The sequence below is a fragment of the Cynocephalus volans genome, chromosome 3 (assembly GCF_027409185.1).
Source record: "Cynocephalus volans isolate mCynVol1 chromosome 3, mCynVol1.pri, whole genome shotgun sequence".
In the NCBI taxonomy this organism is placed as follows: Eukaryota; Metazoa; Chordata; class Mammalia; order Dermoptera; family Cynocephalidae; genus Cynocephalus; species Cynocephalus volans.
The window spans coordinates 18,322,166-18,339,719 of record NC_084462.1 but is presented as its reverse complement, the minus strand read 5'-3'; the positions used below and the strand labels follow the sequence as shown (position 1 = coordinate 18,339,719).

Sequence of the window (17,554 nt, the reverse complement as noted above, 5' to 3'; positions counted from 1 at the left end):
AAGAATCAATATATGCGTATGTTCCTTTGCTTGCCTTAAAAACTTTACTTCTAGAATTACTATAATTTTTATATTTGTAATATGATTCAAGTGTTGGTAATGCTTATTAAGCACCCACCCCACCCCCATTTTAAAAGGTTTGAATACTGTTTGTGCAAAGAAAAGCAACTCTGGCTAGGTTAAGCAAAAAAGAGGGATACACTGGAAAAGAGACTTTAAGAAAAACTGAATGTCCAAACCCCAGGAAAAGCAAGAAGCAGAACAGCATCAGGCTACAGGGATTTGTAGAGCTCCATAAAAATGAGTCAAGGGATGACAGGGCAGAGAAATGGCCAATGGTACCCCTGCTGTGTACCAGGGAAGTCTCAGAAAATGGAACATTTTTGTGAGCCAGGAGCCACCCAAGTGTTTGCCTGCTTACTACACTATATCATTCATACATAATACTATCCTAATTTACATATATACACTTAAATTTAAGTTTTAAATATTAAATGTATATATAATATACTTAAATTTAAGTTCACTCCTAATTTCCATTTACAACTACATGCTTCCAATTATTTTGTGCATACTACCATAAAAAAACTTGAATGTACTGAATTGATTTGATATAATAGTTGTTATTGGGAGAATTTGACACTAGAATCATAAAGATTAAACAGCACTAACCAGAAATCGATGATACAAATGTGTTTATCAATCCATCTTTCAAAGTTTTTTGTTCTTACGATAAGCCTGTAACTTAAAATACTGCACATCTTTTTCAAAGAGATGAATAAGGCCCAAAACAATAATTTAAGTTCCCTCAAATAGGAAAAAAAAAAAATCCTATGTTCCCCATTTACGCATTCTCAGCCTGAAGCACTAAACTACTTTAATACCATATTCCTCCTAAAATCCACTAATCCACATTTTAATTATTTAATTGCTTTCATAAATTAAAAAGAAGTTTTAAGTGCTTATCATTTGAGACTTAGAACATTCAGAAAAAAATGTTTTAAAAATCCCCCATAACACAGAGATAAAACACTTTAAGCAGGATGGTCTATTCCTTCAACATACTGCATCATGATAAAATTAAGAAATTTCTTATGTTTTTTTTTTTTACTTATTACATCCCATTTTTAAAATCTTTATGCTTTTCTGTAAGATTTTAGATTTCTTATTTCAAAAGCAATTTAAACTCATTACAGAAAATAGAGAAAAGTTTTTAAAAACACCCATAATTCTACTCACTAAGAGACAGCTGCTATCAATATCTTGGTGTTTTCTACTTGCATATATATGAATGACCCTATGTCAGAGAAAGCCTATATTTCACAAGACATAGGTTCATGTCACGTACAGAGGGCAGCACAACATAAGGACTAAGAACAGGGCTCTGGAGACAGCCAGTGCTGCAGCCAAAGCCCAGTTCCCACCACTTATCAAGTGGGTGACCTTAACTTCTCCGTACCTCAATTCTTTCATCTATAAAATAGGGCAGTAAAAGATATGACACTGCATAGAATGACCTTAGCACAGTACCCAGTGCATGAAAAGGACTCAAAAACTAACTATGACACTGTACAAAGTATTCCGTAACCTCATTTTTCACCTAATATATTCTGAAAGGCATTCCATGTCAATTTGAGCAACTTCTACGATATCCTTTTTAACAACAACATAGTACAGGAGCCTTCTCATGTGCGACATCAGCCACTATCACTGAAGCCACAAAAATTCAGATCATCATTTTGGTCAGGGTCACCTGCTGTTGACTAATACATATAGGAACAGAGGACTCCAGCCAACCCAGCTGACTCCCTAAAATAAGAGTAGAGAAGTCAGAGGAAGTTAGGACTCCCAATGTTTCCTCACTGGCTAATCTGGCACAACTCACAGGCCAAATGAGGTTTGGCATTTTTTTAAAAAAAAGTTTTTGTTGCCAACAGCATCTATAATGAAATTTCAGCTCATATTCACCCAAGAAAGAGTACCTTTCAAAGCAAAGTGAGTTTTAAAAAACCAAATCTCTCTTAAGTTGTATTTGCAGCTAAAAAAAAAAAAAAAAAAAAAAAAAAAGCTAAATTATAATTTTTAGATTGCTGTGAAGTGTCCATCTTGATTCCACAAAGAACAGCAAAGTTAGAGGTGCAGATGACCTTTGTCTTTCCAACTATAACACTCCATGATACTAGATTTATGTAATTTTCAAAGTTCAGGAGTTGTTGGTGAGAAACAAACAGCCAATTATATAAAGTTGCCACAAAATGCAAATGACTACATTCTCACCTATCATTAACTCTCACCCATTGAGCTTCTTCATCTTAACCATGTTCCCTCCATGTGAATGCTTTCCTTCAATCGTTGCTAAAGGTACTTTATCTTTGTGCATTTAATCTAGCTCTCTGATAGCCAAGATCTAAGTCCTACGTTTCCACAGCTATGACAATAAGACCCCAATTCAGAATGTATAGGAGGTCTTGACTAAATATGAATGTCCTGATGGTTGGTCCTTCTACCTGTTTGGCAAGAATCTTACTATCTAGGTGTTGAGTTCCTCATTCCTGTTGCTCAGTCTCTTTCTACCTAAATCCTTCATCTTTGTGTTCTCAAATGCTAATCTGAATCCTCAGACTCATGGCCTGCCGAGTTGTAACCCTGCTAAAGTCCTGTTTAAGCCGATCCCCCAGATTCTGAACCCTCTATATGATTTTAAAGGCCTTCCAGGGTCAATTGCACTGTACTATATTTGTCAGTGTGTCTATGCCCTAGTAAACTATAAGCTCCATGAAGGAAGAAATTGTGTTTTATCACGGCATCTTTGTCTTATACAGTACCTTACTCACTGAAGCACTGAATAACTGAATTAACTCTGTTGCTCACACTCTTAAATTTATTTTAGTTGACAAATAAAAATTATGTATATTTACCATGTACAACATGTTTTGAAATATGTATACATTGTGGAATGGCTAAATGGAGCTAATTAACATATGCATTACTTCATATACTTTAAGATCTACTCTCAGCAATTTTCAAGAATAAAATACGTTGTTATTAACTATAGTCACCATGTTACACAGTAAGTAGATCTCTTGAATTTATTCCTAACTGAAATTTTATATCCTTTGATCAACACCTCCCCCCCCTCATATTAGCTAATCTGTACACACTACAATATTAGTAGTGGTAACTGCTAATACTCGCTTTTCTCAAACCACAAGGCAAATATACAGAGTAAATTCAGGGACACATTGCTACACTACTTCTTGTCACTTAGCACTTTGCTATTTACATTTTTCTCCTTCCTTCAATTTCCACTTTTCTTCTGGAAATACATCTTTTAGTGGTTACTTAGCAAAAGTCTACGAATGATCAACTTTGTCTTTATTTCACTATTACTCTTGAACATTACTTTATATGGATATAGAATTCTAGGTTGTTGGTGGTTTTCCAGCTCAGCACTTCAAAGACACTCATATTACTCAGTCATCTTCTGTTAAGAATAAAATGCCTGCCAGTCTACATATCTGCTTTCCTCGGATTACTTTTGTCCTGTTTTCTAGTGTTTCACCTACAATGTGTCTAGGTATAAATTTATTTTTATTTATCCTGCTTGGAGTTCACTGTGCTTCTTCAAGATAAGAACTTAGGCCTTGCATTGATTATAAAAATTTCTCAGCCACTTTTATTTTCTATAGTGCCTCTTCCACTCTATTTCTTCTTTCTGGAAGCTCACTGAAGGTAATATTGGACTTTCTCAGCCCAAAGTAAATGAATCCTAACCACTCATATTTTCCATCTCTATTCATACTGTATTCCAAGCAATTTCTTCAGATCTTTTTAAAAATCAGTAATTTTCAATTATATCTGCTAGGCTGATTAACCTGTCCATTGAGGTTACTTTCTTAAATTTAATTACTAATTTTTTTGAAGTTCTATTTGATTCTCTTCCTAATCTGTGATGTTCTTTCATTACGGTCTTACTCCTTTTATCTCTAATAAACCAGTAATCTCTTTCACGTGTCCTATCATCTCTACCTCCTGGAGTACTAATCCTCCTATTTACACCATCTGCTGACCCTCCTTCATACTGAGTCATTTCCTTGTGTGACCAGACAATTTTTGTATTACAAGCTCATCTTTAGCATGAGTTATTCCTTTGCAGGAGTACTAGGATTCTTAATTTGCTTTGCAGGACAGTTTCACACTTTCTTCTGAGAGCTATTATTAGTTTTCATAGTTCTGGACCAGATTTTGTGCTAATTTCTCAGCTTCAGGGTTAACTGCAGTGTAAGAAATGTTAAATTTGAACCCATCCCCATTGTGAGGTGCAGCCTTGGGGTTTACGTGTTTTTTTTTGTTGTTGTTGTTTTTTTAATTCTAATTATCACAACCCAGGAGGAAAGCAAGTTTCTTTGCACTTTTCCAGACTAGTAGGCAAAGTTTTTCCTAGTCCTCTTTTCACAGATGGGACAGCCCTTCAGAGTTTTATGCCAGGGGACCTCAAATCCACCTTCAACTTTATGCAGACCTAAAGCCATATATCCTTCACCCACTTCATGAGACCCTCAGGACCAAGCCATTAGGGCCTGTATCCAGATCTGAAACTACCACAGGCCTTGAGCTCATGATTACTGCCCTGGTTTTGAATTTTCTTTGTATTTCTGACTCCTAGGGATTTCCCGGTGTTTCAATCTCAGGAATGCTTTTGTTTGTTCTTGTTATATTTGGTTCACAGTATCTATATGTTTACAGCAGGGTGGAGATGAAAGTCCTCTATATCAGCTCTTGTGGCAATGTTGCTAGAAGCTTCCAGTGGTCACAAAATATGAAACTGTGACATGATCACTTCTGAGAATTGTGATAATTATTTTGCCAGGTGACAGCCTACATTTTTCTTTCCAGTCTCAAAAACAGGTTTCAAATTTGGAAAAAATAAATATTCCCAAGGCATTTTAAGATCATTTTGTCACGGCATCTCAAATGCCTTCATAGTTCTCTTTCCTTGCTTGAGAATTTAAACAGTACAAGAACACACCTGCTGACTCCATTTTCTCCCTACCCATTTATTCCATTATCAACTTCAAGGTACTTTATACTCCCAAAACTCCAGTGAAATTATAGTCAAGAAGATCACCATTTCCCACGTAGTCAACAAATCCTATGACCTTTTCTTGGTCTTCATCTCATTTACCTCTTTATAGCAATACTGACCATTCCAATTTTTTCATCCCAATACTATCCAGTTCAAATATTTATTATTATTCCTATATTATCACAACCATTCTCTAATTCATTCCCATCACTCCACTCTCTCCCTCTTGGCAATTTATCCAGTAAATCTCAGCCAGATTATTATTATAATATCACTCTAGTCATATCAACTGTTCCCACTCCCTACTCTATACTACAGTGGCTCATTAGACATTAATACTACGGGAAAAGAAAAGATGAATAAGGCATGATTCCTATCCACAAAAGTGTAAATAACAATACCACCTAATAATATCATCTAATACCATTAGATGCATGCTATGTACTTGGTAAGATGATAAACACCCTACCTATTATCATATCAATCAATCCTCACAGCTATATGAAGTAGGTATAATTATAATACAACTTTTCAGGGATGAGAAAAATAAGGCTTAACAGTGATAAAGCAGCCAACCCAAGGAAGCAGAGCTAGCAAGTGGCTGAGTCAGTTCTATATTATGCCAACCCCACCTATTAACATGCTACACTGTCTCCTCAAATACTTATAACAAAAGCCTAGACCCCTCCTCTGATTGCAAAATTCATCTATCCAAACACCTTCTTAACAGCTGTGTCTGGATGCCTCAGTAGCTATGTCTGGATGCCTCAAAGGTATCTCACACTATACATTCAAAACCAAAATCATGATCATGCTGGCCAGAGATGGTCCAACCTCTGTGAATGATCGCATTAACCAATTAGTCATGCAAACCAAAAAAAAACTGGTGTCCATTTCTGTTGCTTATAACAAAATATATGGAACTGGGTGATTTATAAGAAAATGAAAGTTATTGTTTACAGTTTCTGAGCTGGGAAGTCCAAAGTCCATCTAGTAGCGACAGTGACCCAGAGGTGTCACACTGCAAGATGGTGGAAGCAGAGAGAGAGACAGACAGACTCTACTCTTTTTTTAAAGCCCTCAGACCACACCATTTTTAATCCATTCGCTACCACATGATCCTACAATTCAATCACCTCTTCAAAGCCTCCACCTTTCAATCACCATAATAGGATTTCCCACCCTCTTAACAGTCACAGTGGGGGCTAAGTTTCTCATACATAAACCTTGGGGGACAATTCAAGCTTCAATGAGTTTGGGGGGACACAATTCAATCCACTACAGTCAAGAATGATTCCAACAGAGAAACAGAAGCAAACTTAGAGATAATGACATAGAGCAGGGCCTGAGAGGTTTTGAGCACTTGGCTCTAGTTATCCCTGAGGTGGAGCTGAATCCTAAACTTGCCAAGTTTCAAGGTATTCTAGTTAAACTGTGATACCCCAGGATCCCACCAATAAAATCCTTTATTTCTTAAGTAGTTCAAACTAAGCTTCTAGCTTGCAACCAGGAGTCTCAGCTAAGAAAAAGGCTTAGCTCTTAGAAGAGCCAAGATAATACACTTAGAAAATGGGGATATGCCTATAAGGGAGAAATAAAATTTTATATAAAGTAAAAATACTTTTGGCCAGCAAATATATAAATATGCTCAATGGTTGTGAATTCATGTATCTCTTCCTCTTAAAGATGCTACATAAATGCTTTAGGATAAGAGTCATGCTTTCTTTTAATGTTCTGCAAATCATCACAGCTTGCTGTAAGAACTGAATAAATACTGGATGAAAAAATAAGTAAAAGCACGATTATAAAATATAAATCATAAAGTTGCATCCTTGGAAATTCACTACCTTTGGAAACAGTTTATACATGTGCTCATGTAAATAAAATCTCTTTTTCTAGTGATACTATACCACTATTCCATTTCCTGGTTGTGATCTTGCATTGTCAGGTACTGTAAACTTACCTTGCTCTTAAACCAAAAATATTATATTACATGAGGATACTGAAAAGCCATGAAAGAAAAAAAAATTATCTGTAGAAACCATACATAATATCCTATATAAACACTTTTTCTGTTGCCATCTGGTGGTTCATGTATAAAATCAATGTTGACATCCATTACATAGAAAGGCTTGGTCACACAGAATCAAAATCTTTCATTCCTTTTGCATCACACCTATCACCTAGGGAGAAGTCAAGATAGAACTGACCTTCACTTTGAAAACACGTATTCAGTCATGAGAAAACCACAAACGCACACGAAATAAATTAGGGACTGCACTAAAAAGAAGAACCCACAGACACTACCACCTCTGGAGATGATCAACCTTGTATTAGTCTGTTTCTGTTGCTTCTAACAAAATACACAGCACTGGGTAATTTGTAACAAAACAAAATTTATTGTTCACGGTTTCAGAGGCTGGGAAGTCCAAAGTCCAGGGAAAACATCTGGTGAGGGTCTTCCTTGGTGGTGGCTTCAGCAACACATGGTATCACATTGCGAGATGGTAGAAGCAGAAAGAGACTGTGTGCTTTCCTTTTAAAGCCTTCAGAACCATTATTAATTCTTTCACTAAGGTATGGTCCTACAATCTAATCAACTTCTTTAAGGCCTCACCTTTCGATTACTATAACAGAATTTTCCACCCTCAACAGTTACAGTGGGGGCCAGGTCTCCTATAACTGGAATTTGGGGGACACAATTTAAGCTTCAAAGAGTTGGGGGGACATACAATACAAAGCACCCCTCATCCAAGTATGATAGAGGTGATAAACTAGATATAACCTAATTAGGTATAATAGGTCATACCTCCTTGCTACAAAATTCCTTACTCCATATCTCAAATATATTCCTAACTAGCCTGCCTGGGTTGCTAAAATTCCAGCCACCAATTATTCTTAAGACAACTACAGGACCTGTCCATGTATCCATGCTCCTCCCTGAGTCACCATAGTCATTCTTTGGTTACTTTCCTATATTTTTTCCTTGGAAATTCACCTTTGTAAAATCAAGTTTACACATTTGAGAGGTTCCCAACCTCTACAGTAAAGAATGAGGTCTAGAACACAGAGGAGAATTCTGAAAGGGATAAAAGGCAACAAAACATTTCACTAAAGGTTAATTTTGTCTACTTAAATAATATGACCCCCAGGGTCAAGCACATTCTCCAAAGCCCACATCTCCAAAGGCTGGTCTTGTCAACTTAAATTTTTAAAAAACACAGCAAAGCCAAAAAACACTTCAGAAACTGTGGTGTTAGCCCATGTTCAAAGAGCTAATCTCCAAAGATCAGTAAATTAATAGATTTACTTGACTGACATATCTGTTGTCAAGAAACTGGATTATTTCATTGATAGCTGTTATCTTCAATAGACATTATCTATATATATCAATAGAATGCCAGCTAAGACTGTTAAAGTGAAAAACCCTTGTGTTCATTTTAAGAACCTTTTGATTTACTAAAAGTTTCTAACGAAGACAAACTAATAAAACATTAGGTTAAGCACAGAAACATCACACACCATCTACTAATCTCTTTAATTACTGATGGTCACCGTCCAGTAAATACAAACATTCTCATATCCATCACTATTCCATATCTTTAAATTTGTCACTGCATTAATTACCTCCAAGAGATCTCGATTACTCTTGCCCTTTCTTCTTCCTGCCATTTAGATAAATAAGAATCTCACATTTTAAGGAAAATTTCTAACTTCAGGCTTATACTGATAAATTATGGAACTAATTTGTTTTACAGAACCTGAAATCTTGAGTATGAACCATTATCAGGCTAGAGGAAATACATCATGTGTTAGACAGCAGCACCTAAGGAAAAATATTTTACCACATCTTAATTGCCTTCGACATTGTAAATATCCTGGCAAAAGTAAAATCAGAATTCGGTTCTAAGAGCTAGGACATAAGGAGTTATAGAATCCCCAGATAGGAGGCACACTTACATACAGAAGACAGAGAATCAGAGCAGAATGATTTTGAACATCTAGACTAACGTCCTCCTTTTATAGGTAAGAAAATAGACTCAGAGAGGCTAACAGACTTGCTCGTATTGCAAGGTAGTTGCAGAATGAAATAAAAGCCAGGTCTACTGATACTTAGCCCAATGCCTTTTCCATATGCCACATATGTGTTTCTAGGAAAGCTTTACAAAAAATATTCTCATTCCCACAATACCCACAGGATATTGGGGCCAGGCTGATGAAATGAATCTCTGGCTTTAGAGTCGCCTGTCAGGAGGCCAGACCACAAAAATACTATAATAACAAATGCTTAAATAAGGGTTTCCTAACACAACGCTCCCATAAAATTTTTTATTTTCATATTTGTATATAGTAAAAACAGTGTTAACATAATGAAGCTATAAGACTAATAATAAATTTCTCCAAAACAGGTCTCAGGTATAGGATCAGTAACTGGCAGGTGGATGTCGAACAATGAAAGACATCTGCATTTCAGGAATTCATTGAAAAATTAATTGTAACTTCTATGTGATACCATAGGATGGCAGGAGGTGGCATATTTGTAGTCCCAACGGACAAAATATATTATCTATCAGCATTACGGGTAGTACAAATGTTTATGCCCTTTTTATTAAAAAAGATGTACAAATTTAGGTGGAAATTTAAGAAAATGCCTTGTTGAAGTCAAATTAATCAAAGAAACTATACAAATTAAAATACTCAGTTATATTAGAAATATATCGTTGCTTTCTTGTATAAAGTTCACCTTTGTAAAATCAAGCTTACAGATTTGAGGTTCCAAACCTCTACAGTTTATAATAAACTATACATCAACAAATAAAGCTTACATCTACACCCTTACTCTTTTTTAAATAATTCTTTAACTCTATATTACACCTTTCAACCTGATTTTCATTCTCCACCCTCAGCTTTACTCAAATTTCATGCATTTCGACCTAAAAGGTCCACTCTCACAACTACCAATTTCTTTACTTTGTAGAGATATTTAAGCCATCACCTAGTCAATCAAAATCCAGCTTGTGTTTTCCTCCTCTTCTCTGTGTCATTTCTCTAGTTTTAGTCAGCTGAAATTATTGGTCTTTGATCTCTGGGACACCTTGAGAAAGGCCAAAAGGCAGGCAGAAAGATACTGCATACCACAAACCTGACCTTAAACATCAACTCCCATGTCTCACAACAAAAACAATATAAGGACTCTTAGGATAGAAATAACAAAGGGAATTAGTACGTAGAATTTAACTACAAAGTCTTATTTAACATCACATAATCATTCACTTAACTTGCAGCCTTCCACTCTGTTTTATCCCAATACTTGAGGGCACAGGATCCCAGTACACAGCTGAACTTAACTGTGGTGAGATATAATGCATGCTAAAACAAACTAATAAATCAAAGATCTGCACCTTCAAACCCCACCTCCCCCAAAACTTGACACCCCCCACCCCACTGCGACAGTGTTAAGAGGGTGAAAAATCCTATTATTGTAAATGAAAAGTGGGGCCTGGAAGAGGTGATTAGATTGTAGGATCATGCTGTACTAAATGGATTATTAATGGTGGTCAGGGGTGTGGTTCTAAGGGCTTTAAAAGAACACATGAGAGGTTAGTCTCTCTACTCCACCATTTCACAATGGGATACCATGTTGTCACTAAAGTCACCAAAGAAAGCCTTCACCAGATGCGTTCCCTGGACTTGGGACTTTCAGCCTCAGAAACTATAAGCAAATAATTTCATTTTCTTACAAATTACCCAGTTCTGTGTATTTTGTTATAAGCAACAAAAATGGGGCCGAGCCCGTGGCGCACTTGGTAGAGTGCTGCGCTGGCAGCACGGCGACGCTCCCGCCGCGGGTTCGGATCCTATATAGGAATTGCCGGTGCGCTCACTGGCTGAGTGCCGGTCACGAAAAAACGACAAAAAAAATAAAAAATAAAAAAAATAAGCAACAGAAATGGACTAAGCCACCACCTCTTTATTTCATTTAAAGGACTTAAACTTATGTACTTGAGCAGATAAAAGGATTTTCCAAATGTTCCTCAAAGAAATGGTTGATTCACTTCTAGTAGTCAATTCTGGGGTGGTTGAAAAGATAACCTGAAACTTGAGGTCAGGTAACTCAGTGCAGTATTTAGAAAACAGCCACCATATTCTCTTTAGCATGAATTAGACTGCTCCCCATTTTCCCCCTCCCCTTATAAAGGCAAAGCTACATGAGAGATACTCCATCCCAGTTGTTATGAACTCATGTTACATTCATAGACTCTGGATCAAGCTTTCATTCTGGCTCCCCCACTACTAGTTCTGAGGCCTTAAGCAAATCAGTTAACATCTCATTGCCTCAGTTTCCTCACAGGTAAAATGAGAATAAAAATGCTACCTACCTCTCAGGAGAAGTTGTGAAGAGTAAATGAGCACTTAATGCTCGGCATATAAAATCTCAATAAAGGATAGCTACAGGTGGCTGCACAAAGATGCACAGAGGGTGATAGTTGCTTATTATTGGATTTACAAGACAGTTGCCAACCAACTGTTGCTAAATATGCAGTGGTCTAATTAAATTAAATTCAGTTAAGTATCTGAATACTTACTAAGTGTAAGACTCTCTGTTAAGACTCTCTAGTGAAGCAAGGTAGTCCAGAACTCAAGCTCAAGTTGAAAAAATTACAAAGTTGTGTGGAGAAGTGGGTCTAAGGGTAAGAGGAAGAGGGGAAACAAAGCATTTCTGGATTGATGAAAATCAATATGGACCTAAAAGGAAGAGAGATCTGTAGTGAACTCAATTAATACCAATTTGTAATTTCTCCAGCAAACAAGTGGTAGAAAAGTCTCATTACTAAACCTTACCCAAAGCTGGGAATTGGCCTGAGAAAAGTGGTCAAGACCAGGAAATCAGGATAAGGGTGACAAAGAATTAGGTGAGATTATGGAATTAGCCAACACAAGGATAGAAATGTAACACGAAGATACAAGAATCACCTGTGGAGTTTTTAAATGCACACTTCTAAGAACCAGCAGGTCTCAGGTAGAGCCCCGATGACTCTATTTTTTAAATTTCACTGGTGATTTTGATGCACACCCCAGACTAGCACAAAGGAGGAGCACAACAGTTTCAGTAGGAACAAACAGAATGCATGACTAAAAAGCTGATTAGCTCAGGGAGAAATCCCAAAGTTTGAGATCGTAAACCCAGAACAGGCATAAGACTGATTCAAAGTCCATAAAAGTCACTGGAATTTGGAGGCTGGGGGTTGGGAGAAGACTATAGGCCCAGGACACAGTTAAAAGGAAAATCAAGTACATGTGATCTCATTTAAAAGGTTACAGTGGTGGTTCTCAAACTTGGCTGAACATTAGAATCACCTGGGGAGACTCAATCTCCCAATGCCCAGGTGAAACCTCAAGTCAATTACAACAAATTCTGAGTGAGATATAGGCATCAGTATTGTTTATAGCTCCCTGGTGATTCTAACATACAACAAAGTTTGAGAAACATTAGGTTAGAGAATTTCAAGGAAATCAGCAAGTGAGCGGAATGAGGAAAAACATAGAAGTCCGTGGTTCTCAAACTCTGGTGTGTATCAGAATCACCTGGAAAACAAGGTCACATAAAACAAAAAGGAGCTGGTCCTCCATAGGTTTGCCAGATTCCCCAAGTAATTCTAACGCATACCAGTTTGAGAACCAGTGTTCTAAGTCACTGTAAATAACTCAAAATGAGAGACTGAGAACTATGAACAACCCAAGGCAGTAACTGACAAGAGTATTACTGACACTCTTTGGCTGATGAATACAAACTTAATCTATGAGATATAGTGAACATTACCGTAATCAAAAAGCCTGTTAAAGGTACAGCAGTAAAGCTAAAGGCACACAGACATCACACATATGATACTTGTGATACATCTTTCACCTAAGGAGTCATCCTTTCTAAACTACTCACATCTGGCTCCTTGGTGGACAGCATAAAGAAAGTATGCATTGCCACCTGCCTTTCAGAAATAGACTTGGCTTTTTAAGAATTCAGAAAAGTCACAATTACACACCAATAAGCAGAGTATGTACTCAGAAATTCTCATTACTATGTAGAAAGAAGAAACTCCAGGATACATTAAAGTTACATTTGGAAAATCTGAACCTGGCATTTCACATAACGGTCAATTACATACCCCTATTTGTAACTTCATCTATAAATATGTAACTTTTACTGGTCAATGTTGCACTTATTTTCCCCAAGATATCATGACCTAACCTATCCACATGAGGTACCATTAGAAGAAAACATTTAAAGAAAAATTAGGAATAGCTTCATCTACCTACATAGTAACAATATGGTTCTTATGATCAGGTCCAACTATTCCATTTACAATGTTACTTTTCATCTGATACGATTCAAGATAATACATTCCTGTGCATATGACCAACTCATCCTCCCATCAAAAATCTCTAAAGCAGCACCAGAATTTTCATTTTCAAGATACATGAGCTTTTGTCAAATGGTGACATCTCCTCTAATATAAATTTTCAATACGATATAAAAAATGATGGATATTACACATTTCACAGAGCACAGAGAACAGAAACCTGTCAATGAATTTAAAATTTGTGACAACCTATTTGAAATTTTACACTAACAGATCTGTACACATTAATACGCTATAAAAATGTAAAACAGATACCAATGTTTTTACTGGTGACAATTAAAAATATTCCTCCCTAACAAAGTCTGGCTGCTGCCCTAGTACATTTTTTAAAAATTAATGTATTTTCATTAACATTTCAGTTGTAAAAATGCAACACTTTATATAGCCTTCAAAGTGCAAGTAATAAAAACTTGAAATGTAAAAACTTCAAAACCCACCAGATTTTTTCCCACCATTTGAATTTGTGCACAAATTTTAAAATGTATAAATGTACAGTTCTCACTACAAAGTGCAAGTCACTGTTTAAAAGAAAAAAGGAAACTTAATAAACAGCATTTCTATTTTAAAGGTCATCCCAAGTAATTTAGATTTCTTCACTTAAGCCTGGCTTCTCTGGAAATAAACAGTCCCCATTTTACAAAATGACTTAATAAATGCCTTTCTTCCTGACTAAGTCATTAAACAAAAAGAAGCACAAATAAGTGAAATGAAAATTTTCTAAGTAATGGAGGCGTTAAATTAACCAGAAATATGGCGATTTGTTTGCATGTAGTAAAACATGAAAGGAGGCATTTAGGAAAGCCTGCGGGAGGGGGACCACAATTTAGAGAACATTACATAAGCATTAATAAAATTATGAGTTGTTAAACTATTAGATGATAGCTGAGTTCAGATCTTTAAACTGTTCTTACATTTAAATCATATTTCTACACAGAAATCACCTTCACATGACACAGAACATAGCTAATTTAAGTTTAATGATCCCATCTTCCTTCAATCTCAGAGTACCTTTACTGTGATAGTAGTATTCCCGGATATAGCTAATGAACACCAAAGTTAATTTTTCTAGAGCTGCCAAGAGCAAAACAGGTTCACTCATCTGTTTTCAAGACCTCACCAAAAAAGCATATTAAGATAGTTATTGCTGCCTCCCCCCGCCCCCCAAGACCAGCAAACTTCAATGAAAAAGGATGCTAACTGGCAGAGGGTATGTTACACGCTTAGAAAAAAACTGATTTAGGGGGTTACGTTCGTTTCACGAGAGATTCCATCTCCCTTTTCAAAAGGTCATTTAGAATCAGAAGATCCTTTCTCTATCTTAGAGATCACCACTGTTTTCTAAACAGAAGCCAACAGAAAGAAAAACAAAGCAAGTGGGAAAGCTGTCGGCACTGAAAGTTTTGCTCATACAGCACCCACTTGGGGTCGGGCATCAGGACTTGGGGGATTCAGGAGACAAGAGTTGGGGGTAGGGGGAGAACGGGGCACTGGAGAGAGAGGGTTGGAAAAAGCAGTTCTCAGTGACTATCACTTGATGTTTGGAAGTCTACTGTTGATGTCACCATTAACAAGACTGCGGTGCAAGGACTCAGATACAAATCAACCCATTTTTAATCAGTGCAACGGGACGGGACTTAGGCATTCTTTTAAGGAGCGGATGGATGGGTCTCAACTTCAAAGGTTTTTGTACTATTTTGCTTTAACAACAACAAAAGCAGCAAACAGGGTGCACGTTTAGATAGCTCAGTTTCCCCTGCTTCGACTCCTGCGTTGATTAAAAGCCACTTGGTTAACCCTTTTGGTCCCTCCAAACCTAGCGATTCGCAGTCCTGACCCGGTGACTCAGAGGTGAGGGGACCCTGAACACTTGCGCTCGTAAAGTTCGCCATCCTGCGCCCCCAGGCGGCGCCCACCCACAGCCGCCTCCCCCGCCCGCGCCCCGCAGGCGGTGCCCACCCCCCGGCCCACGCTCCCCAGGCGGCGCCCACCCCGCACCTACCTTGCGCCAGCGCCCGGAACAAGTGTAGTTGGAGCACCAGGAGCGCCCACCATCCGCGGCGGCCCGGGCTGAACTTTGCCGCCTGCCGCCCACCGCGCTGCCCCGCGCTCGTCGCGTCCTCGCCCGGGTTCTCGGGCGCCTCGCGGAGTACCGGGGGCTCGGGGTCCTGGTCGGGGCGGGGGGCGGGCGGCGGGCAGACGCGGCCGGGCTGGGACCCCCGCGGCCGCTCCGGGCCCGCGCGCTCAGGGGGCGCCGCGCCGCCGCCGGCTGCGGAGGGCCGGGCGCCCCGGGCCATGCCGAGAAGCCGCCACCCCGAGCGCCGCGCCAGACGGGTGGGACGGCCCCGAGTAGACGCGGCCCGGACGGCCGCTCCGCTGGGGGCGCGGCTGCCACAGACCCAAGGTGAGCGGCCGCCGGGCACTGAGGGGCGGCGTCCCGGGTCCCCGCGTGAGGGGCGCGGGCACGGGGCGAGACAGGGCAGAGGAGAAGTTGTCGGCGGGGGAAATTCTCGTCACGCAGCCCCGAACCCCTCGCGGCCGCCGCCCCGCGCCGGGTCCCGCTGCGTGGTCTCCGAGGGGTCCGCCTGGCGCTGCGGAGTGGCCGCTGTAACCGCCCCCGCCCGGCGCTGAAAAGAAAGTGCACCCGCCCGCGCGCCGGCTCTCGCGCTCCACCGCCGCGACCGCCGCTCCCCATTCACAGCCCGGCCGCACGCGCCGCCCGCGCCCGCCGCCTGCTGCTGATTGGCCGAGAGAGACGGCTCCGCGCCCGAGGCCCGCCCCCAAGGCCGTCGCTTGTTTTCAAACTCGCCGCGCCCGCCCGCCTGCAATTTCGCACCGGCCCAGGAGCTCAGCTCCGGCGGCTTCCCGCGCCGGCTGCGCCCCCTAGGGACCCGCGGCGGGGACTGCAACCGGCGCCGTCTCGGCACGCGCTCCCCGGGCAAGCTCCCGACCCGGGCGTGCGAGGGCAGGGCGGTGCAGCCTCGCCGCGTCCCGTGAAGGTGCGGGCGGGCGGCGGGGTGGGGCTGGCCCAGGGGCAGCGGGATGCGCAGATCCTGCGGGAGTCGAGGGCGGTAGCAGGTGGGCGCGCCCCTCCCCGCTCCCCGGGAGCCTCCCTGCTCCCACCTGCGGGCTCTGTGCTTGGGGTGGTTACGCGCCAAGTTACCGTAATTGCAAACGAGAAACACGCGCAATCGAGTTTTTCATTCTTGGCAACAAAAAGCACCGTTGGCTGCAAACGCAGCCAGAGATGTGGACACGGCTTTGTAGAAGCGTCCAAGGTCATGTTTGGCCTGGGAGACCACAGCCCTGGCCGCTACCCGCTACCCGCCGTGGGGTGGGCGGGTCTCGGGGAAAGGTCTGCCAGGGAATGGGACTGCAGCGCGGGGTCCGGGGAGCCCGCGGGGGTGGGGGTGGGGTGGGATGGGCGCGGACGTTCAGCAAGCTCAGCAGCATGTGGTAAGCATTAGCCGAGTTTATGAGGTGAACTAAATGCTCTGGAGGCCGGGAGGCCAGCATTTTTGTACGAGGAGGGCTGGAAGGTGACATACAGTCTGATGCTGCTGGGAGTTGGCCGGGAGGAGCCTGGGGGCATGTGATGATGTTTGACATCATGTAAGTGGTGATGACAAAGGGACAGAGTGTGCTCCCAGCACTGTGCTGACTCTCCAGGAAGCACTGGGTGCAGGCTTTCTGTTATTTTTATCGCCCCAGCCAAGCAAGACCCCAGGCAGAAGAGTGAAGAGCAGAAGTCCCTGGGGCTAGGAGTTTGTGAGTGGGAGCTAGCTCCTGCTTACAAAGCACCTGTGGTGTGCTCAGTGTTAGATTAACCCTGCCTTGTCTATTAAGTTTTAATCGTGACCATGTGAAGGAAAATGGGGAAACCGAGGCCCGAGGACAGCAGCCAAATGAAGGAGATGGATTCGAAACTAGATCTGACCACAAAGCCTGCCCTTTGCCTCTTTCCCACAACCGTGCTAGGCGGGGCAAAAAAGTAAAATGCAGTCTAGAGGTGCCCTGTTCTCTGAGAAGATAGTGAGGGCTCATAAGTGGG

General features: G+C 40.8%; 1 protein-coding gene across 1 annotated transcript in view; it reads right to left on the bottom strand.

Moving 5' to 3' along the window:
- Window positions 1–15,800, bottom strand: part of SDK1 (sidekick cell adhesion molecule 1) — a 983,203-nt gene extending 967,403 nt beyond the window's left edge. Inside the window, exon 1 of the mRNA XM_063090679.1 lies at window positions 15,506–15,800. Coding sequence (XP_062946749.1) covers window positions 15,506–15,800 — 295 coding nt within the window. The remainder of the gene's footprint in view (window positions 1–15,505) is intronic.
- Between the last annotated feature and the right edge of the window lie 1,754 nt (window positions 15,801–17,554).